Source organism: Macaca fascicularis, chromosome 3 (assembly GCF_037993035.2).
Source record: "Macaca fascicularis isolate 582-1 chromosome 3, T2T-MFA8v1.1".
NCBI lineage: Eukaryota > Metazoa > Chordata > Mammalia > Primates > Cercopithecidae > Macaca > Macaca fascicularis.
Window position 1 is genome coordinate 176,908,060 of NC_088377.1, and position 23,015 is coordinate 176,931,074.

Here is a 23,015-nt window from a genome sequence, read left to right on the forward strand (position 1 = left end):
TATGGGTGGTTTGCAATTTTAGGAGTTGAGCTTCAATAACAGAATTTGTGTTGACCGTGTATAATCTCCATCTACTTTTCTTAATTAGCAATTGACCAACATCACCTTCAAAGGGCTTTGAATTTCTCTCACTGTAAATTTCTCTCACTGTAAATCTCACCAATAACTGAATTCATGAGGGAATGAATTTGGGGCCTTTACTTGGGAAGGGTGCCTCCTTTCTGCCTGCCTCAATTTGCCTTCCTTTTCCTTTAATATTGTATTTTTATTATCTAGGGCAAAAAAAGCATAATAGTGCATTACACCTTATAATGGCAACCCCTGAAGAAAGCAGCAATGCCCATGACAGAGCGACACCCCAGCTGCCAGCACAGCTGCAGGAGCTTGAGCATCGGGTGGCCCGGAGACGCCTGTCCCAGGCCCGCCACCGAGCCACCCTGGCAGCGCTCTTCAACAACCTCAGGAGGACAGTGTACTCTCAGTCTGATCTCACAGCCTCAAAGGTATGGGGACCTAGAGGAGGAGAGGGGACATTTCCACAGGGGAGGAGACATTTTCACGTGTGGAAGGACTGTGCTGCAAGGCAGGGACTGGCCTGGAGCTGCCACTTCTGCTGGGGTAGCGACAAATGCCCTAGACAAATTTATAAACAACAGAAGTTTATTGCTCCTGGTTCTGGAGCCTGTGAAGTCTAAGACAAAGGTGCCATCAGATTGGGTGTCCGGTGAGGGCATGCTGTCTGGTTCATAGACAGGGCTCTCTTGCTGTGTCCTCACATGGGGGAAAGACAAACAGGTTCCCTCAGGACTCTTTTATAAGGGCACCAATCAGCTTAATCACCTTCCAAAAGCCCCCACCTCTTAATAGCATCATATTGGAGATTGGGTCTCAATATACTAAATTTTGGGGGGACACAAACATTCAGACCATAGCAGCTGGAGAATCATCTTTCCACCCTACGAACAAGCCCCAGATGCTGGAAATCAGTCAGCCCCGAGTTCCAAGTCCTTGCTGACCCACCAGCATGGACATGAACTCTGGGACTGGGGAGAGCGAAACACATAGGAGTGCTCAGGGAGCTTGCAACTGACTGTGTCATCGTGTAGCTGCGGTTCCCTTCACCTTCTCTTCGGGCTGGCAGAGCGCTGTGACTCCAGCCCCCCTCAAGTCTCCTTTTTAGGCACCCACCAGAATCCTTGGACTCTAGAATGTGAAATCCCAGGCTGCTCTGCCCCCAGCTGCTTTGGGGTCCCGCCCATGCCCGCCCCACACTCTGGCCACATCTCACTGCAGCAGTTCCCTGAGCCAGGCCTGCCTCTCATGGCCTCTGTGTCTCTGCTCATGCAGTTAGCTCTGCCTTTGGGATTCTGTGCACACTTCAAAGCTGGGCTTGGCTCACTCTGCTCAGCTGCCCTGCTCCATGGAATCTTCTGGACCCCTCCAGTTGGACTATTCCCTCCTCCTTGTACATTTCCACAGCCCTTTGCTTCTACCCCTTGTTAGTACCTACTTAATTCTATCTTGTGTTATGAGGGGTTGTTTCCTTGCTTGTCTTCCCTGTCAGAGGTCAGCACCCTGAGAGCGGGGACTGTCTTATGTACTCTGTATCCCTGGGACTTAGCACACAGTTTTGCCCTTGTACGTGCCCAAGGGATGCATGCAGCCCCTGACAGATATAGGTGGTCAGCCTAACAAACAACATTTAGCATTGCTCATTTTTGAATGATCTTGCTGTTACCATTTTTACTTTAATAATGTTACATACAGGAAGGAAGGAGGGAAGAAGGAAGGGAGAGAGAGGAGGAGGGAAAGAAAAAGGAAGGAAGGGAGGAAGGAAGGAAGGGAGGAAGGAAGGAAGGAAGGGAGGAAGGGAGGGAGAAAAAAGGAAGGAAGTTGGAAGGAAGGAAGGAAAAAAGGAAGGAAGGAGGGAGGGAGGGAAGCAGAAGGGAGGGGAGGGAGGAAGGGAGAGAGGGAGGGAGGGAAAAAGGGAAAGAGGGAAATTTAGAGTTTGGGTTGACAGCATTTGATAAGTTTTTAGATCATCTGGAGAGTATGCAGTTAGCAAATAAAAATAGTGGGAGAATAGGACATTTAATATTAACTAGCCCTTTGCACAATGTTACAACTGAGCTGAAGTCTAGCTCTGCTTTGTGCAAGCCTGGGGTTGACGTTCATGCAGACTGCGCCTCTTTCATCACTCGTTATTCCACCTTCAAGCCGCCTCTGTAGTCATTTGCCTTTCTACAGCACTAGCAATTTGCTGAACAAAGCTTAACTCTTTCCAAATCCTTTGGCATTTTGGTGAGAACCCATTTCTAGGCTACAAACAAAATTTAGTGCCTCCTATGCATCAGAACGAACTTCCTATTCTTTTCACTGACGAAGTTAAGGGATGTAACTTTGCATCTGAGGGAGCGTGGCCTCAGTCCTGGGAAGGGATTCCTTGGTCCACAAAACCAGTCTCTGCAGTGAGAGGCTGGCTTTCAGCATTGTCTGTCTATCCTCAGTGGCAGGTTCTGAATAAGGCAAAGAGTCATATTCCGGAACTGGAGCAAACCCTGGATAATTTGTTGAAGCTGAAAGGTAATGGATCCCTACTTGCCAACCCCATCTCCCTCCCTGGAGAAAACTGGTTCCGTTTTTCTATCGAAAACAGAAGTTGGGTTACAATGAATCAACGAATATTTATTGAGGGCCTACTGTGTGCCAGGAACTGTGCTTGGGCCAATGTTGAGGGTCCCTGTCCTTAGTGAGCCTGCAGTCCAGCAAGACCGGCCAGAGGCACCAGGACATGAGACTTTGATGAGTTCCCTACTGGAGTGCTGCTGAAGGCACCTGATCTCATCTTCAGAGGCCAGAGGAAAAGTGGGCTGTTGCTTGTCTAAGGCTCTCCCCTCACACCTAGAAGGAGAAACTGGGCTCTGGTCTCCCTAATGCTGACCCTGGAGGGTTCGGGGTCCCACCCATGGCCCACCTGGGCCAGAAGGGTGGGAGAGACTCCAACAGAGGCCTGACTTTTCTCTTTGTGTTCCTGGCCTTCAACTCCCCAATAGCATCCTTCAACCTGGAGGATGGGCATGCAAGCAGCTTAGAGGAGGTCAAGAAAGAATATGCCAGCATGTATTCTGGAAATGACAGGTAAGACACCGCAAACCCCAGGAACCTGGGGACCTGCTGTGCCCTCACAGCCATCAGTACTGTCTGGTAGCAACTCACCCTTCCCCTCAGGCCTGCAGAACTGTCAGGGTTGCTGCTCACCATCCAAAACAGCCATATGCTGGAGACCATTCCTTTCTCTTTTATTCTAGTAACATGCATTCAATTTTTTCCCAATTATAAAAATGATCCATGCTTATCAGACAAGATGCAGAAAATACACAAAAGCCCAAAAATATATATTACCTCAGAACTCAAAGAAAATCAATGTTAATTTTCAAGAAAATCCATCAAGTTTTTTTAAAAAGTTGCACATTATTCTTTAGAGAAATTAGACCATAGTGTTTATATTATATGGTAGCTTTTTCTATATGTATTTTTTAAAGCCACAACTAATGGCTTTCCTGGAGGCTACATATGACAATCAGGAAAATGCAAATCTCAGTCCATATTCCAGGCCTCCTGGGAACCTAAGAAAAGGTGTCACAAATGCTGAAAAGGGAACATTATTAATATATCACATTCATAATTTGAAGGAGAAACTGTTCTGAGAAATGTACTTTTATGATCTCATGGTTTTTTTGTTTTTGTTTTTGTTTTTGTTTTGTTTTTTGAGATGGAGTCTCACTCTGTCAGCCAGGCTGGACTGCAGTGGCATGGTCTCAGTTCACTGCCACCTCTGCCTCCCGGGTTCATGAGATTCTCCTGCCTCAGGCTCCTGAGTAGCTGGGATTACAGGCACCCGCCACCACACCTGGCTAGTTTTTGTATTTTTAGTAGAGACGGGGTTTCACCACGTTGGCCAAGCTGGTCTCAAACTCCTGACCTGAAGGTGTCTACCCGCCTCGGCCTCCCAAAGTATTGGGAGGCGTGAGCCATCGCATAGAGCCGAGCTTGCTTTTTTAACTCAACATGGTACCTTGGGGATTATTCCTATAAGTATAAAGAGACCCTGGGTGCGGGTCATAACTTTTCTAAATTGTATCCTGCTGTTTCATTCTCTTCAAGGTGTCTTTTGAAGAGCAGAATTTGCAGATTTTGATGAGTCCAATTTATCCTTTTTTTTAATGGATTGAGCTTTTGGTTTAAACCTAAGTATGTCATTTTTTCATGCTATTGTAAATGATGCTTTTTAAAATTTCAGTTTCCAATTATTCATTGCTACTATGTAACAATATTATTGATTTTTATATTCTGACCTTGTCTTCTGCAACCTTGCTCAATTCCCTTCTTGGTTCTAATGACATGTTTGTAGATTATTTGAGATTTTTCCACACAGATAATCACGCTGTGTGCAAATAAAGATAGATTTGTTTCTTCTGCTCCAATCTATATTCCTTTCATTTCTTTTGCTTGCCTTACTGGACTGGCTAGAACCTCCGGAACAATTTTGAATAGAAGTAGTAAGAGTGGACAGCCTCACCTTATTCCTGATTGAGAGGGGAAACTGTCTTTTGCCATTAAGCATGATGTTAGTGGTAGGTTTTTTTTTTTTTTTTTGAGATACCCTTTATCAGGTTAACAAAACTCCCTTTTTTTTCTAGTTTGCTGAGAGTTGTTATCATTCATGGCTGTTGATTTTGTCAGATGCCTTTTCTGCATCTATTGAGGTTTTTCTTCTGTAGTCTGTTGATATGCTGAATTGCATGGATTGATTTTCAAATGTTGAACCAGTTATCTTGCATTCCTAGGAAAAATCCATTTGGTCGTGATGTGTACACCTACACACACATACATATACATGTATACTTGCTAAAGTTGCTAAGAATGTCTTGTCCATATTCATGAGGGATATTAGTCTATAGTTGTCTTGTTTGTTTTCTTTCCCAGCCTGCTGTCAAACAGTTTTTCTCAGAATGGTTCCTCCCCTTGGTGCCCAATTGAGGCAGTCAGGAAGGATGCTGAGGAGGGGGAAGACGGGGAAGAGGAAGATCAAGATGAAGAGGAGGAGGAAGAAGAAGAGGAGGAGGAGGAAGAAGAGGAGGAGGAGGAAGAGGAGGAGGAGGAGGAAGAGGAGAAGAAAGTGCTCTTATACTCCCCAGGCACTTTGTCGCCTGACCTCATGGAATTTGAACGGTGTGAACAGCTGGGTGGGGTGGCTTTGTGCACCCACGGAGCTCCCTCCCAGGGGGAAGGGGACAGAGGTTCTGGCTGGAGTATGCTGCAGCTGTGTACCCCAGCTGGAGTGAACGGTTCATACTAGGCCCTGAATCACGAACTCTCCAGGATTTTCATATGGGAGGGGCTCAGGGACAGGACTGGCAGAGAGGCTAGAGAAATAGTCTCGAAGCTACATTAGCATAGCACATACACTCATACAGTGTTTTTACTTAGACCGGGTGTTTATTTGGGGTGCCTTGTGGGGGGCACAGCTGATGGTAATTATGAGGGCTAACCCCTTTTTCCCCCAAAACACACATCCCCACAAGTCCGCACTGGTCTTATAGTAGGAAAGATAGGAATGGCTGGCTCAGACGTACCTTGCCACTGCCTCCTCCACAGACTCAAGGCCCCTCAGCAGCCATGTTGGCTTCCAGAGGAGTTGGCTCAATAGCAGGAGGCTGTCTCCACAGCCGAGCCTGACTTTCGGGCTGCAGGATAAAGCTGGAGTGCTATCATGCCCACACGTTCATGGGCTCAGAATTTTAAAGAATACTCCCTTAGGATGAGAGCCGAGGCAGCTATGCCTTTTACCTGCTTCTCTCTAACACTGAGAGCTTCATGGGGCAGGGACTGGGAGAACTCGGGGAGGGGCCCCAAAACCCAAGTCTATGTCCTTCATGGCCCCCAAGAAGGCTCTGCTCTCCAAGGGCCATGGGCGTGCAGAGTCAGAGAAGTCTAAGCCCCTGGTGAGCCGTGGCACCGTGGCCGGGCCTGTGTGCTGGGGTCCACGCCATGAACCGAATCCCGGGGAGACGCTTCGAGAGGGAGCTTCAGGGGTGCGAGACGGCACCGCTTCTATTCCAGGTATCTCAACTTTTACAAACAGACGATGGACCTCCTCACCGGCAGCGGGATCATTACTCCGCAGGAGGCGGCGCTGCCTATCGTCTCTGCGGCCATCTCCCACCTGTGGCAGAACCTCTCGGAGGAGAGGAAGGCCAGCCTGCGGCAGGCCTGGGCGCAGAAGCACCGCGGACCTGCGAGCCTGGCGGAGGCCTGCCGAGAGCCAGCCTGTGCGGAGGGCAGCGTGAAGGACAGCGGCGTGGACAGCCAGGGGGCCAGCTGCTCGCTGGTCTCCACGCCCGAGGAGGTGAGCAGGCCTGCCTGGTGGCATGGATGGGGAGCAGCAACCACCCTCGCCCTCGCCCGGGGACACCAGGGCTTTGCATTTAGCAGGTCGGAGGTGCAGTTTGCCTTCTGGCTCCTAAGGTAGGTTTCCAATTTTCTTATCCTTGGGCCCACGGAACAGTATTTCTTTTTCTGTGGTTAGTTTCCTGGCCTTTCCCTGGGGATGGCAGAAGACAAGGCTTGGGAGGTTGTCTCAGTTAGGATTCTTTGGGCTGCTAGGGCCTGGATTATTGCAACCATGGAGAAATGCACTTCTCACTCCGGGGAGGTCCGAGGCAGGCAGAGGAGCTCACCATCCGCGTGGATTCTGGCCTCCTTTGGCTCTGCCTGGTTTCTTATCTTTCCCTCCCCTCCCCACCTCCACCGGCCCCTGTGGCTGTGGAATGGCAGCTAGAGCAATCGAACGGTCATTCTTCCTACTTTACATCAGGTAAGACAAAGATTTCCTATGAAAGCTCTTTCTTAAGGGTTACGGCAGAAGTTTTCCAGTACCGCTCCTCCCCTCTCATTGGCCGGGACTGGCCAAATTGCCAACCTGCTGAGCCAATGACTGGCCATAGAGTGGATCACACTTGGACCAATCAGGTCCAGCCCTTGAAAGGCGGTCGGTTCCCACCCTAAAGAGCACTGGGAGTGCTCTGAGAAGGGGAGGTCACCACAACTGCCACTATAAATGCATTTCTCAGCGTTCAGTACGCTAGTCAGAATGGCCGTGGCCATAGTCTGCAAAGCAGAGCATCAGGTAGCATTTGAGGTCGGCCAGCACGGAGATAAAAGTGGGCCCACAGCTGCTCTTCCAGAATGAGGATAGCCTCAGAACACTGCTCTACCACACGGCCCAGGCTGCGCTCGCTCCTCTAGAGGGGCAGACGATTCGCACTCTGCACAGGCCCTGTGCTTCGTGGACATTTAGCATCCATGGCTTCCACCTGATACATGCCACCCCCTTGTCCTGACTTTCCAAATGCTCCTCAGTCGGGGCGCCTTTGAGGAGACAACATGCTAGTTTCCCAGTGTCTCTCTGTGGAGTCTTAGGGCCAGAGAGCCTCCGATTGACTCTGACCCTGGGCTTACAGCCCTGGAATGCCTCCATTTTTTAGAAGGTTCCTCAGCTATCAGGCCCAAGCCTGGTGACGGACAGATGTCACCCTCAGTCCTGTCCTTTCAGTTTGCAGGCCTAGCCTGCAGCGTGACCTGCCCAGAACACCCAGCTCCCGCTTCAGTGGCTGTATCTCTCTCATTACACATTTTTTCACACCACTCTGCCCTTTGGTCACCTGTTGATGGTCAACCCTCCATTATCTTCCCTGATGCTTCTCAACTGAATCACCTGTGGAGTTTTTTAAACGTCAGGTGCCTGGAGGGATGCGGTGGCTCACGCCTGTAATCCCAGTACTTTGGGAGGCCGAGCAAGGTGGGAGCATTGCTTGAGACCAGGAGTTTGAGACCAGCCTGGGCAACACGGTGAGACTGTGTCTCTACCAAAAATTTTAAAAAGTAGAGAGGTGTGGTGATGTACACCTGTAGTCCTAGCTACTCAGGAGGCTGAGGCAGGAGGATCCTTTGAGCCCAGGAGGTCAAGGCTGCAGTGAACTATGATCGTGTCACTGCACTCCAGCTTGGGCAACAGAGCAAGACTCTATCTCAAAAAAGAAGAAGAAGAAAAAAAAAAGTCAGGTGCCAGGCTGCTATCCCAGACCCACTGAATCATAGCCTCTGAGGGTGGGGCCTCAGGATCCGCGTTTTTAACAAGCTTCCCTGGTGGCTGGTGCAGTGGATCCTATTGGAGGGAACTCCAGTGCAGATGTTCAGTGGCCTACCAGCTACTGCCTTGGTCCTTTCCCAGACCCCCAAGCATTGGTCCACCAGACCCTGGCTTCTAATCTGGTTTTCCTCTGATGTTGCGTCCACCATGATGCATTCTGTTCCATGATGGCTCAAGAGAGCCAGATGATTAGGACCTCGTACCCAAGGCGTGTATGAAAGGGCAGCCAAACAGACGTGTTTACAGCCCCAAAGTGCCAAGCCCTGGAGTCTCATATGAAGAAAATGAAAGGAAAAGACAGTCATGGGCTACGTAAAGATGTTTTAGGCAACAACAGACCACATATACAATGGTCTATGATGTATAATGATGATAATGGAGCACATATGGAAACCTGATATATGGCACTTGATATTGGCGTTGCAGATCAAGTAGGGGAAATAATCGATCTTCAGTAATGGAACTTGGATTTTTGGTTTTCCATATGAAAAAAATATATATATATAAAAATATATGGGCTGGGTGCGGTGACTCCAGTCTGTAATTCCAGCACTTTGGGAGGCCAAGGTGGGTGGATCATCTGAGGCCAGGAGTTCGAGACCAGCCTGGCCAACATGGTGAAACACCATCTTTACTAAAAATACAAAAATTAGCTGGGCATGGTGGCGAGCGCCTGTAATCCCAGCTACTTAGGAGGCTGAGGCAGGAGAATCACTTGAACCTGGGAGGTGGAGGTTGCAGTGAGCTGAGATCGCACCATTGCACTCCAGCCTGGGTGACAAGAGTAAAACTCCGTCTCAAAAAAAAGATATATATATATATATATATATATATATATATATATATATATGCAATCTAGGTTTGCATAAGTACACTCTGTGATGTTCACATGGCAAAGTTGCCTAAGGACACATTTCTCAGAACTTATCCCCATCAGTAAGTGATGCGTGACAGTATCTACCAAATGCCTGAGCCATTCTGTCAAACTTGACTGTGCCAGCATGCCAACACATCCAAAGAGAAAACAACCAGAATCATCTAATGTCTCCAATTCATGGAAACAGCTTTTCTGGGTTTCTCAGGGAGGCCTATGGGCTGAGGTTTTTTGGGTATTAAGGGAAGCTGGCAGCAGATTCCCTCAGCTGTGGCCAGAAGCAGGGCTCTGCCTGCACTGCTGTGCCCAGGTTTAGGCCAGGCCAGGGCTGGGCGATAAGGTAGGCAGAACAGAGAACTCCCATGCCCGAGGCAGGGACAAAGCCACAGTTACTCCTGCTGTGCAGTGACACCACTGCAGCCCCTAGTCCACCTGGAGAGGTTCTGCTGCACAACTGTTGTGTTAGAGGACAGCCGCGGGGTCAGATGGGCCCGGGAGGCCCTGGACTGCTCCATTTCAGTTCAGAGAGGAGCTGCCCTGTGAGTGTGGTGGCACTCTGGAAAGGCTGTGGAGGCTGGTGTGGGGTCCCCTCTCAGGCTGGTTTGTGAGGGAGATTTGCACAGGTGAGCACAATGTGTGGCCTGCGACTTTGGTGGGCTGATTGCTTAAGGACAGGAATTTCAGTTCTCAGTCCCTGTTTCAGGCCTGCCAGGGAGCAACATGGAGCTGATGGGCTTCAGAGCTGATGGACACTGGATCACAGGTCTTTCTGTGGCCCCTTTCCAGATCTTCTTTGAAATGACCACAGAGGTATCACATAGAAGGACTACAGAAAATGTTCGGAAAACTAAGAGGGGGCCAGAGTCCCAAGGGATTCAGTTCCAGGAAGCAAATTGAAAGAAGACAGAAAGGGCAGACACCGATCCTCTCGGAAGAGCTGTGTGTTGCTGGGAGGGGAGACGAGAGGAGAGACCCTGGCAGAACCTGCCAGTACCTGCCAGTGTAAAGGGGCCAGTTAAAGTAAAGCATGCCCAGTTAAATTTTTAATACAAAAACGTCCCATGCACGATTTGGAGCATTCTTCTACTAAAAATTATTCATTCTTTATCAGAAATTCAAAACATAACTAGGCATCCCGTATTTGTATTTGCTAAATCTGGCAGTCAAATAAGTGTAAATTATGTTTCTGTAACATATTTAATATTCTGTAACACATTAGGGGGAAGTAGGATGAAAAACTGTCTAAATAGCAAGATTCCAAATTGGAAATATATATTATAGACCTCGGAGAAGTGACTGGAGAGAATTAGATCAATGTGTCAACAATGGACATCTGGGTGGGATTGTTTCTCAGTAATTCTTATTTTCTTGATCTGTTTCTATTTTCCAAAATTTCCACAATGAACATATATGTCTCTTATAAAGCAGGTAATGTTCAATTATGTGCCAGGTATGTCTGTTATAAAGCAGATAATGTTCAAATGTAACCAGATACTTGACATACATTATCTTACTTAATTACTGGAATAGCCCTGTGAGTAGACACTGATGTGACTCCTATTTTATAGAGGAGGATTTGTGAGATGAAGTAACTTGTCCCAGGTCACACAGCTAGCAAGGGGCAGGCCTGAGAGCTGGCCTGCCTGCAGCCTAACCCAGAGCCTTCCTGACCCTCTGGATTCAGCTGCCCTGGCATGAGACTGCTAGACTGAGGACCCTGGGCTCCAATAATCTGTCCACCTTGGAGGTTTTGATGAGCTTTTTCTCAGTGGTAAACTGAGGCTCTGGTAATTACATCTCACCTTCTTCGGCACCTTCTTCCCACCTTCTTCGGCAAGAGGAGTCACAATCCCCATTTCTTTCTGTCCCTCACAGCCACCTCCAGGCTTGGCAGTTTGTCCTGGGCACTCTAGAGTTTAGCATTCACCCCTTAGGAAGAACACCAAGCAGACCCCCCAGGTGTGGGCCCCTGCTCTGACATGCATGCCCTCTGGGGTGTGGTGTAAAGACAGAGCCTTTCCACTCATCGCTCCCCAGCAGCCCAGAGCAAGCGTGAAATTGTCAAGTTATTTCCCACACATGAAGTGTTGTGCTTTCTTTCAGATCCTTTTTGAGGATGCCTTTGATGTGGCAAGCTTCCTGGACAAAAGTGAGGTTCCAAGTACATCTAGCTCCAGGTGAGGAAGAGGGTATGAGATAGCATGTGCCCGTGTGTGGGTGGATGTGAGATTGTGTGTGTGCAGGTGTGTTTGTGTGAGTTTCCATGTGCATGAATGTGGTAAGTCAGAGAGAGAGGTGTGTGTGTGTGTGTGTGTGTGTGTGTGTGTGTGTGTGTGTGTTTGCATGCACACACCCCTGCTGGGGTGTTCAGGAGCCTCTCCTCTGCAGCCCCTAGATGGGTGTTGTATTAGTCCATTCTCACACTGCTGCAAAGAACTACCCGAGACTGGGTAATGTATAAAGAAAAGAGGTTTAAGTGACTCACACTTCCACAGGCTATAAAAGAGGCATGGCTGGGGAGGCCTCAGGAAACTTACAATCATGGTGGAAGGCAAAGGGGAAACCTCTAAATCCTCACATGGTGACAGGAGAGAGAGTGAAGGGGGAAGTGCTACACACTTTTCAAACAACCAGATCTTGTGAGGACTCTGTCATGAGAACAGCAAGGGGGACATCCACCCTCATGATTCAATCACCACCCCCACCAGGCCCCTCCTTCAACACGTGGGGATTATAATTCGACAGGAGATTTGGGTGGGGACACAGAGCCAAACCAGATCTGGAGCCTAATTCAGTGGGCATTCTTGGGATCCACTTGTTTTCTGTGATTAGAAGTGAGCTGGTTCTAGGATTGTGTCATAGACCTGGGGATGACATTATCTGTGGTGTCTTTAGAGTAGAAAATTCTTCCATCCTGGTGCAGGGCTGGGACACACCAGGTTATCAGCTAGCTGTAGGTTGTGGAAAGTCATCTGTTCACTTTGCACCCTATTCCCAGTGTGTGTTAGTCCTGCTAACCTCTGCTGAGGGCTGCTGTATCCCTGCCTTAAGTCCATTATATACTAAATGCCATAGACTGAATGGCTTATAAACAATAGAAATGTATTTCTCACAGTTCTGGAGGTTGGGGAGTCTACGATCAAGGTGCCAGCAGAGTCAGAGCCTTGCTTTTTCACAGAGGGCACCTTCTAGATAAAACTTCACATGGTGAAGGGGCAAGAAATCTCTTTGGAACCTATTTCTTTTTTTTAATTTTTTTTTTTTTTAAGACGGAGTCTCACTCTATCACCCAGGTTGGAGTGCAGTTGTGTGATCTTGGCTCACTGCAACCTCCACCTCCCGGGTCCAAGTGATTCTCCTGCCTCAGCCTCCCGAGTAGCTGGGATTACAGGTGCATGCCACTATGCTCGGCCAATTTTTGTATTTTTAGCAGAGATGGGGTTTTGCCGTGTTGGCCAGGCTGGTCTCGAACCCCTGACCTCAGATGATCCACCCACCTCGGCTCCCAAAGTGCTAGGATTACAGGCATGAGCCACAATGCCTGGCTCTGGGGCCTCTTTTATAAGGGCACTAATCCCATCATGAAGGGCCCACCTTCATGCCCTAATCTATGATCTCCCAGAGCCCCCCACCTCCTAACACCTTCACGTTGGGGGTTAGGCTTCAGCATATGAATTTTGGAAGAACACAAACCATCAGTCTGTAGCTCCCAGGGCAACTTGCGGGCAGGTTCTCCCAGCTGACCTGGAAGGAGAAGGCGGGAGGGGGCTCTGGGGCACAGAGAATAAGGGCCAACGTGCAAACAGGCCTGGGCCCTGAGTTTAGGGGACTGTCTGAGTTCTGCAAAAGCGGGTTACTGCTTTTCATGGTGCTGATGGGAATGGATATGGAAGGAGGGGAGAAAAGGATAGCTGACCCCATGAAGTGGGAAGACACAAAATAAGATGTGAAAAGATTTTAAAACAAGAAGCAGCTTGACTAACCATGTCCCAAAGGAGTGTTTTCTGAGAGAGAAATAATTTAGGACTGAAATTCCCTTGCTGCTTTGCTTGAAAAACTTGTGGTCTTAGGCCCTGAAGGCACAGGTTCTTCAGATACCTGTGCTGCTGTCATGGCGAAAAAGAATCCTGGATGTTTCATTTTTCTGCTTTGGGAGTGAGAGTGACATATCCTTGTGATCCCAATGAATATCTCCATTGTCCTCTCAAGGGGAGCCTGGCCTATGGGTGCCTGTGAGGCCTTGGGGCCACAGCTGTCCCCTGTAACCCAGCTGGCCTTTCGGCGGAGCTTCAGGCAGGCCACACATCAGCATTTTCCCTCCATTCTCCCTGTTCCATCCAGGCCTAGATGGACTTGGGGAGAAGTGGGGTTGTCAGAGGAGGGCTTTGTCCTCTCCAGATCGACCTTACAGAGTGATTCAAGAGCTTCTCAGCTGTGAGTTGAGTTTCATTTCGCTGCAATTGGCTGGAAGAGACATTCTTGTTTCTGTGCTGAGCTTGGGCTGCAAAGACAACCATCGAGAAGCTGCCAGCCTGTCCTTGCCAAGCAATATTCAGAACTCCCTGCACTGCTGATGGAACAGAAAAACAATCTATTAAAAATATTCCACTTTCCCTAGAAAAGTCAGGGGTTGGGGCCAGAGGGTTCCTCAGCTGACTGTGGGGCCTCATCCTGGGAGGAAGTGAGGGCTGCCCCCCGACTCACAATGAGTGCGTGCCAGCTGTCCTGCAGACACACAGCCTCTGTGCTCTAAGGAGCCCTTTGAAGCAGGGTCCACATTGCAGGGCCTGGCTCTTAGCAGGCATTCCTAAATGTTGCATGAGCTCCTGCCACCCTTCCTAAAGGCTGAGCTATCTCATCATCTTCTGAGGCCCTGCAATAACAGTTGCCATTAGCTTTTGAAGGATTTTAATGTCTGCTTCCAAATTGTGCTGCTTATGATGACATAAGCTTGAGTCACACAGGGCTTCTCCCCTTGTCCCAGACAGGCAGGAGGAAAAGAACCTGCACAACAGGCCTCCTTTCTGCACCAAGGCTTGAGTTCCACGTTAGACCTGCTGAGCAGTGGCAACTCAGCGAACTGAACTCGAGACATGCAGCGTGCTCCGGAGCTGCCTCAGCAGCCACGGTGGAACCAGAACCGTGGGGGCATTCTGCAGAAGATTGACTGAGGGATAGAGGAACTCTTGTTCCCTTGTTCCAGCAGCCACAGCTCAGAACACTAAATTAGGGCACAGGAGTCAGTCTCACCACAGTCTCGATTTTCCAGGGGATTCCAGACATGATATGTGAGCAGAGGTAACACAGACCTTTCAAGGAGAGGTCTGGGCTGTCTGAGGATTTACAAGTGCTTGGTTCACACTGTAACCCAAATCTTTCAGGGGAGAGGGGAGCACAGTTGAAAGATCAGGATCCTGAATATTTGTTGTCTCTTCTTCCTTTCTATTGTCAGTTCAATGCTTGCCAGCTGCAACCCAGAAAACCCAGAGGACAAGTTTCAGCTCTATATGCAGATCATCGACTTTTTTAAAGGCCTTAGCTGTGCAAACACTCAAGTAAAGCAGGTAGGACAGAGTAGAGGGCTGTGGTACCTCCGCCCACCTCTCTTAGATAGCAAAAAGGGCTCTTAAGGGCAGCCATCACCAGACCTCACCCCAATCATACCATGAAGGGCCACTGGGCAGAGACACTCTTTCATTCTCTCTAGCTTGCTCCATGGATGGTCACCTTCAGCCTGACACATCCTGTAGAATGAATGGAAGATAGCCAGGGAAACAGGAAAGACAGAGAGGTGTCCTCTAGGGCAGGGGTCCCAAATCCCTGGACCACAGACCAGTACAGATCCATGGCCTGCTAGGAACAGAGATGCACAGCAGAGGGTGAGCCTGACCACCTGAGCTCTGCCTCGTGTCAGATCAGCAGGGGCATTAGCTTCTCATAGGAGGGCAGACCCTATTATGAACTGCTCATGCAAGGGGTCTAGGTTGCTCTCTCCTTATGAGAATCTAACTAATGCCTGATGATATGAGGTGAAACGGTTCCATCCTGAAACTACCCTTGCCTCCCAGGTCTGTGGAAAAATTGTCTTCTGTGAAACTGGTCCCTGGTTCCATAGAGGTTGGGAAAAACTGCTCTAAGGCAGACCTGGACTGGGAGCCCTTTGAAGCAGGAACCCTATCCCAGGGGCCTGACTCTCAACAGGCATTCATAAATGTTGTGTGAACCCTTGACACCTTCCCAAAACACTGAGCTATTGCATCACCTTCTACAATTTTCATCATCTTCAGTAATATTTGCTGTCAGCTTTTGAAGGATAGTAATGTCTGCCTCCAGATTGTTCCACTTAGAGTGGGCTATGAGTAGTGGGACTCTTGGTTTGGAGGGTCATTCCTGGAAGCTTTTGTCAGGGAAGGGGGATTATGCCTGAGCCACCAAGGTGATAGGTCCTTTCAGATTCATAGCCATGGATTTTTCTTTACTAATTTAGCAATAATACAACTGTTTATTTAAAAGGTAAGTTATAATAATAGCAAATATTTGTTTAAAAATAGTCAGGACACCTGTTCAACAGGCTAAGGTATAACTTGTCCTTTTCCAACTCAGTCTTCATTTCCCTCTGCTGGGACCACGGTGAATCCTCACATGGAGCCCTTCCCTGCAGTCTGCTCTCCCCTTCCCACCAATCCTTGGGTGGTTGTCCCCTGGACCAGTTGTCCCAGCCCTTCCCTGCAGTCTGCTCTCCCCTTCCCACCAATCCTTGGGTGACTGTCCCCTGGACCAGTTGTCCCCTCTTTCTCTCAGATACAGTTAAATTAGCCCACTTTATCAAGACTTTGAGAATAGACAAAAGGACAATCTTTGCTTTCCCTCCTTCTCCACATGTGGCAGAAAAGATAACAAGCTGGGATTCCAGTGTCCATACAAAGCAAAGGTGTGGCCGGGCGCGGTGGCTCACACCTGGAATCCCAGCACTTTGGGAGGCTGAGGTGGGCAGATCACTTGAGCCCAGGATTTCAAGACTAGTCTGGACAATGTGACAAAACCTCATCGCTACAAAAAATACAAAAATTAGCTCGGTGTGGTGGTGCATGCCTGTAGTCCCAGCTACTCAGGAGGCTGAGTTTGGAGGATCATTTGAGCCTACAAGGCAGAGGTTACACTGAGCTGAGATCATGCCACTGTACTCCAGCCTGGGCAACAGAGTGAGACTCTCAAAACAACAACAACAAAACAAAGCAAAGATGCCAAACTTCAGCACTCCTAGATTCCCGATGCCTCAGTGTTACAAGAGCGGGGCCCAGAAATCTGCATTTTGAATAAGCTGTCCGAGTGGCTCTGGGGCAGGAGGACTCAGGCTTTGATAGACTCTGGTGTAAACAGAAAAGTTTCATTCTCCTCTCAACCTCTGCCATTGTCTTCCCACTGAACAAGGGGCCCACATGATTTGCCTGGAGACTGTGGTCCCACCTCCCTGACACTCTTGATCCCTATTTCCCTGCTCCTATCAGGAGAGCATGGTGAATGGGAACTGCTTCTCCAGGGCAAGAAAGGCTCAGTTTGTGGAGGTTGTCCCCACTATCAGAATGTCACCCTTGGGATCAGGTCCCACATTCATTAGATGGTTGACTGGGATCGGGGATGCCACCTGGGTCCATGGGGATCAACCCCAAACTGCAGGGCCGACAAGCTACAGGGTTCATTTTCTGCTGGGATGGAGAGAGACAGAAGCAAAACCTCAGGAACGTATTTTTAGAGGAAGAAGTCATGGAGAGTCCTGAGGGGTTGGCTGGGATCACTGTTTACAGTGTCCCTTTAGGGACTGAGAAACCCTTGCTAAGCAAACAGTGCTGCTGCTTTTTTTTTACTCAGGCTGGCATGCAATCATGGTGTGATCTTGGCTCACTGCAACCTCTGCCTCCCAGGTTCAAGAGATTCTTGCGCCATGGCCTCCCGAGTAGCTGGGATTACAGGTGCACACCACCACGCCCAGCTAATTATTTTGTGTTTTTAGCAGAGACAGGGTTTCACCACGTTGGCCAGGCTGGTCTCAAACTCTTAACCTCAGGCGATCCGCCTGCCTTGGCCTCCCAAAGTGCTGGAATTACAGGGATTGAGCTACCATGACCAGCCACAGTACTGCTGCTTAAAAAAAAAAAAAAAATCCTAATAGGTAACCCATGTACATGGCATAAAATTTACAAGTTACCAAAAGATATACAATGGACGCTTACTTAGTCTCTCTCTCTCTCTTCCTTGCTTCCTACCCCATACCCTCCCCAGAGGCAACTGCAGTGACCAGTTTCTTGTACACTCATCCAAAGATATTCTACAGATATTATATATTCTTTCAAACACAAATAGTAGTAGCCTACGATACACATTGCTTTGCACTTTGCCTTTTGCAAATAGCGTATCCCACAGATAGAGCACTCTCTCATTATTGTTGGAAACGAGCTGCATGGTGTTCCACTGGTGGGAGCACTGTGGTGCAGTGTACCATCTTCTATTGGTGAGCATTTGGATAAAGCCTTATGAGGTCCTCTGTCTCTCTTGTGGGACCCTGGAAATCCCCAGGATAAAGAAGAAGCCAGTTCTGTTGTCCTTTCTGGAGGTCATAGAGTGCTGAGTTGAGTGAAATTGAAATGGAACCTTCCCCCTTAGAGCCCTTGCTTCCTGGCCCAAGCTGGAGGTGAAAATGCAGCTGAAGAGACATAGGATAGAGTCTGGGGGCTGGGCACACCAGAGATGCAGGAGCCTTCCTATCTGCCTGGGGCCTGAGACCCACAGATACAAAGTGAACCTCTTCCACTATGTGTCTTGCAGGAAGCATCCTTTCCTGTTGACGAAGAGATGATCATGTTGCAGTGCACAGAGACCTTTGATGATGAAGATTTGTGATGCAGAAGAGGGGCTGGGAGGGGAGGGACTCAATGAGGTGGGCAGTTCCTAAGGTTGAATGCTGGCAGCTAAGGTTGCACCTGCCTTGGCCTCCAGGACTCTTTGGAGTGGGTTGTTCCAGAAGAATTTTGATGATTTTACTTTCTGATTATTATAAAGTATAAGAGAAGCATCGCCTCATGTTGGTCTTTTAGGGCTATTTGGCACAAAGGGCCGGCCTGCTGCTATTGTGCTCCTATTAGGGAGGTACAAAGTACAGCTGGGGCCCAGGCCACGGGCCTTTCAAGGAGGACAGGCAGGATCTGTCCTTGGAGGTGACATAACCCCAGGTACTTTCAGCATGTCCTGGGCACAGGGCATTGCCCTGATGTGTTCTAGAGCGTTCCAGAGCCCATCTGCTCATCCTGCACACTCTGAGAGCCAGGGGAAGTGCTGACCTCAACCCTGTGCTGCAGGACAGCTGGCTGGAACCAGATTCATCTGCTGCTCCTGGTAATAAAGTCAGCTGAACAGGAGCTACAGTGAGGTCCTGGGGTTCTGAGGGCTTTCTGGTGAGGCTTCTGGGCAAAGGGTACATACATTTCCCTGGGCTTGGACACTGGGGGTGAGGGTGAATTTTATGTGTCAACCTGGCTAGTCTGTGGTACCCAGGAATTTGGTCAAACATTATTTTAGATGTTTCTGTGAAGGTATTGTTAATGAAATTAACGTGTAAGTCAGGAGACTTCCAGTAAACCAGATGATCCTCAGAATGCTTGAAATCAAATCAATCAAAAAGAGACTGACCTCCCGGGAGAAAGAGGGAATCCTGCCAGCAGTCCGACTTTGGACTTGAACTGCAGCTTTTCCCAGCCTGCTGGCCCGCCTTGCAGATTTTAGACTTGCACCTCCACAACTGCATGGGTCCCTTCCTTAAAATAACTATTTCACCTCTCTCTTTCTCTGTATCTACATACAAACACATCTTTTCGTTCTATTTCTCTGGAGAACCCAGACTAATTCAGGGTGTGCCGGGAGAATGGGCTTGCATGGCTCTTTACAGTTTTCAAGGCATCATAACAGCCCCTCCCCTCCACTGAAGCCCTCCCAAAGGCTCGGACTGTGTTATCTCCTAGCGAGAGCCTGAAAAGCAGGCTAAGTCTTAGGACTCAGACCCAGTCCTGTGTAATTCCAAAGCAGTCCGGAGACGCATGAGCTCTCACTCAAGTACTTCCCCCGGGGGTGCGCAGGGATAGGAGCTTCGCCAGCCCTTTACAACTTACAAATCGCCTCACTGAGTGGGCAGATGGAGGCTCTCCAGGAGTTGGGCAGGAAGGGCGTTTGTGCTCAGGGGCAGCCTGAACTCCTGCTGGAAAGAGAGGATTGCAGGATCTCGGGCTGGCCACCCCCAGTGGCTCACGAAGCCAGCTGTGTGGGAAAGAAGAAATGCAGCTTTACAGAGGGGCCTGCACATAGTAGGTCCTCAAGCAATGTGTGCCAGTGCTAGCCAGCCCCTCCCTCTTTGTACCAAGCTCCACCCTGATCCTATTTAGTCCAAGGCTGCCAACTTCATTCCTTGATTCATACCTGCCAGCAGCCCCTAGTCAGAGAGGACCTCAGCGGGATGTGGAGGTGTCTCTTCGCCCCATAACCTTGTGCTGCCTTGTGAGCCCAACAGCCCTCTGCTTCTCTCCCGCAGCCCTGGGTATTGGCATAGCCTGGGGTGGATTTACTGCATAAAACTACCTTCACATGGTTCTTAATCTCCCTTCTTCCCTACCAAGGACTGTATCAGGAAGGTATCTTCCTACGTCTATCAGTCAGCACTGTAGCAGTCAGGAAAAACCGTACCAATAGGATATAGAGACACTGAGGTTTATTTTAAGAAATTGGTTTATCTGTTTGTGGGGACTGTACGTCTGAAATCTGTAGGACTTCCAAGGAGGCTGGAAACTCAGGCTGGAGTTGGCACTGCAGTCTTGAAATAATTTCTCCTCCCAGAAACCTCAGCTGTTCTTACAACCTTCAGCTAATTGATGGTGAGTCCCAATCACATCACCAAGGGCAGTCTTCTTAATTTAAAGTGAACTGGTTGTTGATGTTAACCACATCTATAAAATGCCTTCACAACACCCCCTAAAGAAGTACCTGATTAGATAACTGGATACTATAGCTTGGCCAGCTTGACACACGAAACCAACATCACAGGTACCCCTTGGGGATTTTTATGTTGTTGTTATAACAGCTCCCTATGGAGGTTGGGCCTCTGTTATTACTGCCATTTGACAGATGAAGAAATAATGATTTAACTGAAGCCCCAAACCATTTAATAGAAGAATCTCAGATCGCCTCACCTCTAACTCTGTCTTTTTATCCCCAGTAAGTTAATGAATGCAGAGCAATTTTGTTGTTAAGGATAAGGTCACAAAAAAGCTCTGCCACTAAAGAATTAGGATGTAGGAATGGAGTTCACTCTGTCGGCCACGTGCATCACCTGTAGGTGGTGGCTGGGAGGGGGACCATGGAGGTCAAGTGGAGGCAGGAAGAAGCAAGATTGGCGGTGAAGGAGGGAAGCTGCGAGGCCCTGGCTCTAGGCACTGCATCACCAGAACGGGGGATTCAGATTCTGACAGCGACCTTGGAATGTGCAGAAAAAGCTCCAAAAGATAAATGCTTACTGAGCGCAGATGGTGTGGGCAGGTGGTGCCTGGGCTGAGCTGACATCTAGTTTGGGTAACTCAGTTCCACCTCATGCTAATTGAATCAAGCTAATTACCCCATGCCCATCTCGTCAATTACTTCTTACCCACCAGCTACTTCTCCAACCTTGCTTCTGAACAAAACAAGCTTTTGTGCTTTTATGGAAATGTCAGAAATCTGTCCCTTCTTGCATATGCTTCTCACAAAGCTGCGTTGTCCCTGAAGCTCTGAAACCACATGTTCCGACAAAAAAAAGGACAGCTGAGGGAAGACCGGGAGGCTGTTCCAGGAGAGGGCCTGGCGCTCTTCTCCTGCTGTTCATCCTGCTTTGGCTGCCTGGGGACAGCACGATATGAAAAGAAAGTACAGGAAAGCCCACTTGGAAAACCGAGCCTGGCTGCCTGGCAGCTGTTTGGTGAGAGCACAGGGAACATTCTGAAGTCCTGGAGCTGTCAACCGAAGGAAAAGGAACAAAGGGCAGAATCAGACAGGATTTGAAAGACTTTGGTGGGTAGAGAAGCAGCAGGAAGGAGGGGGCCTGCTCTTGACTGGTGTGAGAGGCATCCAGGACTCCTGGAGCCGCTAAGCACAGGTCCTCGACTCCTAGCACATTTATTACAGCATGTTAGATGGGCAGGACCCTGTTACTTTAAGCCTACCAGGCTACACACTCACAAAAATCTTTTGTTAAGAAAAAAGTCTTTTTTTAAGATAGCAGAAATAACAGCAGGCATATATGCTGACATGCGTTACTGAAAGAAAGAGAAACCTTGATGCAAGACAGGAGAGCTGCCGCAGTGAAACCCTTGAGTAGGAATCGGGGAATGAGCTCTGGAGTACAAGGGGGAGGAACCAGCTTCAGGGAGGAGCCAGGCAGCTCATTCACCCAACAGGAGGGAGAGCCAAGGGCAGGGGCACCAAAGCTGGGAGTGGAGACATGCAGGTATTTGCACAGTTTCTCATCTGATTACTTCTTTACAGATTTCTCTGAAATAAGAAGCTGGGGTTGGGTATGGTGGCTCATGTCTGTAATCTTAGCACTTTGGGAAGTCAAGGCCGGACGATTGCTTGAGCCCAGCAGTTCAAGACCAGCCTGGGCAACATGATGAGACTCTGTCTCCACAAAGTATTTTAAAAGATTAGCCGAGTGTGGTGGCACGTGCCTGTAGCCCCAGCTACATGGGAGGCTGAGGCAGGAGGATCCCTTGAGCCCAGAGGTCAAGGCTGCAGTGATCTGTAATCGCACTACTACACTCCAACCTGAGTGACAGTGAGGCTCAGTCTCAAAAAAAAAAAAAAATTTTAAATTAAAAAAAATAAAGACAGAGGTGGAAAGAATTTTAGAAGAGCAATGTGCTTGGGGAAGGTTTCTTGCCTGCCAGGCAGCACTGAGGGCCACGTAAAGTTCAGGGTCTGAATCTACAACCACTCAGTTCAAGTGTGTGTTTTCCCCAGAGATGTTCAGTTGCACGAGTGCAGGTGCAGAGTGAAGAATTATTTCTCCTCACTGTTAAGGTTTTGCCAGGAGAGTGTAAAGAAGAGAGCAGAACAAGGGCATTACAAATGCGAGAAGGTGGTTATTATGACTGACTGTGGCATTGAGGCTGCTCAAGGAGGGAAGAGGGGACCACAGGAAGGTGGAAGGATGGTAGATTTAGATCCTGGCTGATTAAAGAGTTATTGGACTTGGGGGACTAGAAGTAGTGAGCTGGAAAAATAGGAGATGGTGGTCAGACAACTGCTTGAAACTGAGGATTGCAGGCACAGCTGCTGGGAACCCCAAAGGTTGGTCTGAGATGTGGCCACAGAATGAACAACTGAGATGAGCAAAGTCACATGAGATTCTTTCAGTGCCACTTCACCAGCCAGAAAATTCTGTGACCAGTGGTGCCTCTGACCAAGTTTTGCTGGCAACTGCTGGGCTGGCTCTGCCTACTCAGCCCGGCAGGCTGTCCTCAGCTTGCTTGCACTACTAGATCCTGTGCCCTCCATGAGTGAGCCAGGCGCGGAGTAGTGGGAGGTGTGTGAGCAAGCACAGGGTCCAGCCACACCACAGAGCCAGGTGTGCCAGCTGCTGCAGAGGGGTGGGCAGCTCCAGGTGCCAGAACCATGTGAGGCTGTGGCTGGACCAGGCACGCCTCAAATGGCTTCCACCTTGGGCACCCAGTGAGAGGAACACCATGGTGCCTGAAAACTCAAAGACGCCAGCAACGGTGGAGCCCCAAGAGGGTGTTATAGCATGTCACAGCTCTGGCTTGGGGACCCCCAAGGTCTGGGCCCCCAAAGGGTCACAGCTCTTCTCCTGTAGTCTGGCAGATGAGAGCATGTCACTGCCCACAGCTCGGCATGCCG

The 23,015-nt window shown here is 49.0% G+C and overlaps 1 protein-coding gene across 2 annotated transcripts; it reads left to right on the plus strand.

The window, feature by feature from the left end:
• The first annotated feature begins 296 nt into the window (after nucleotides 1-296).
• STRA8 (stimulated by retinoic acid 8) lies at nucleotides 297-18,063 on the plus strand. Of its 2 annotated transcripts, none has more exons than XM_045388330.2 (8): nucleotides 297-503; nucleotides 2,508-2,583; nucleotides 3,054-3,138; nucleotides 5,002-5,028; nucleotides 6,124-6,409; nucleotides 11,190-11,263; nucleotides 14,539-14,650; nucleotides 17,910-18,063. In XM_045388330.2, exons 1-8 carry the CDS (start codon nucleotides 312-314, stop codon nucleotides 17,982-17,984), a joined length of 927 nt encoding a protein of 308 aa, XP_045244265.1. In that variant the 5' UTR covers nucleotides 297-311; the 3' UTR covers nucleotides 17,985-18,063. The 2 variants fall into 2 exon arrangements, with proteins under 2 accessions (XP_045244265.1, XP_005550909.3); XM_005550852.4 differs by having other exon boundaries at nucleotides 312-503; nucleotides 4,987-5,232.
• The last annotated feature ends 4,952 nt before the right edge of the window (nucleotides 18,064-23,015 follow it).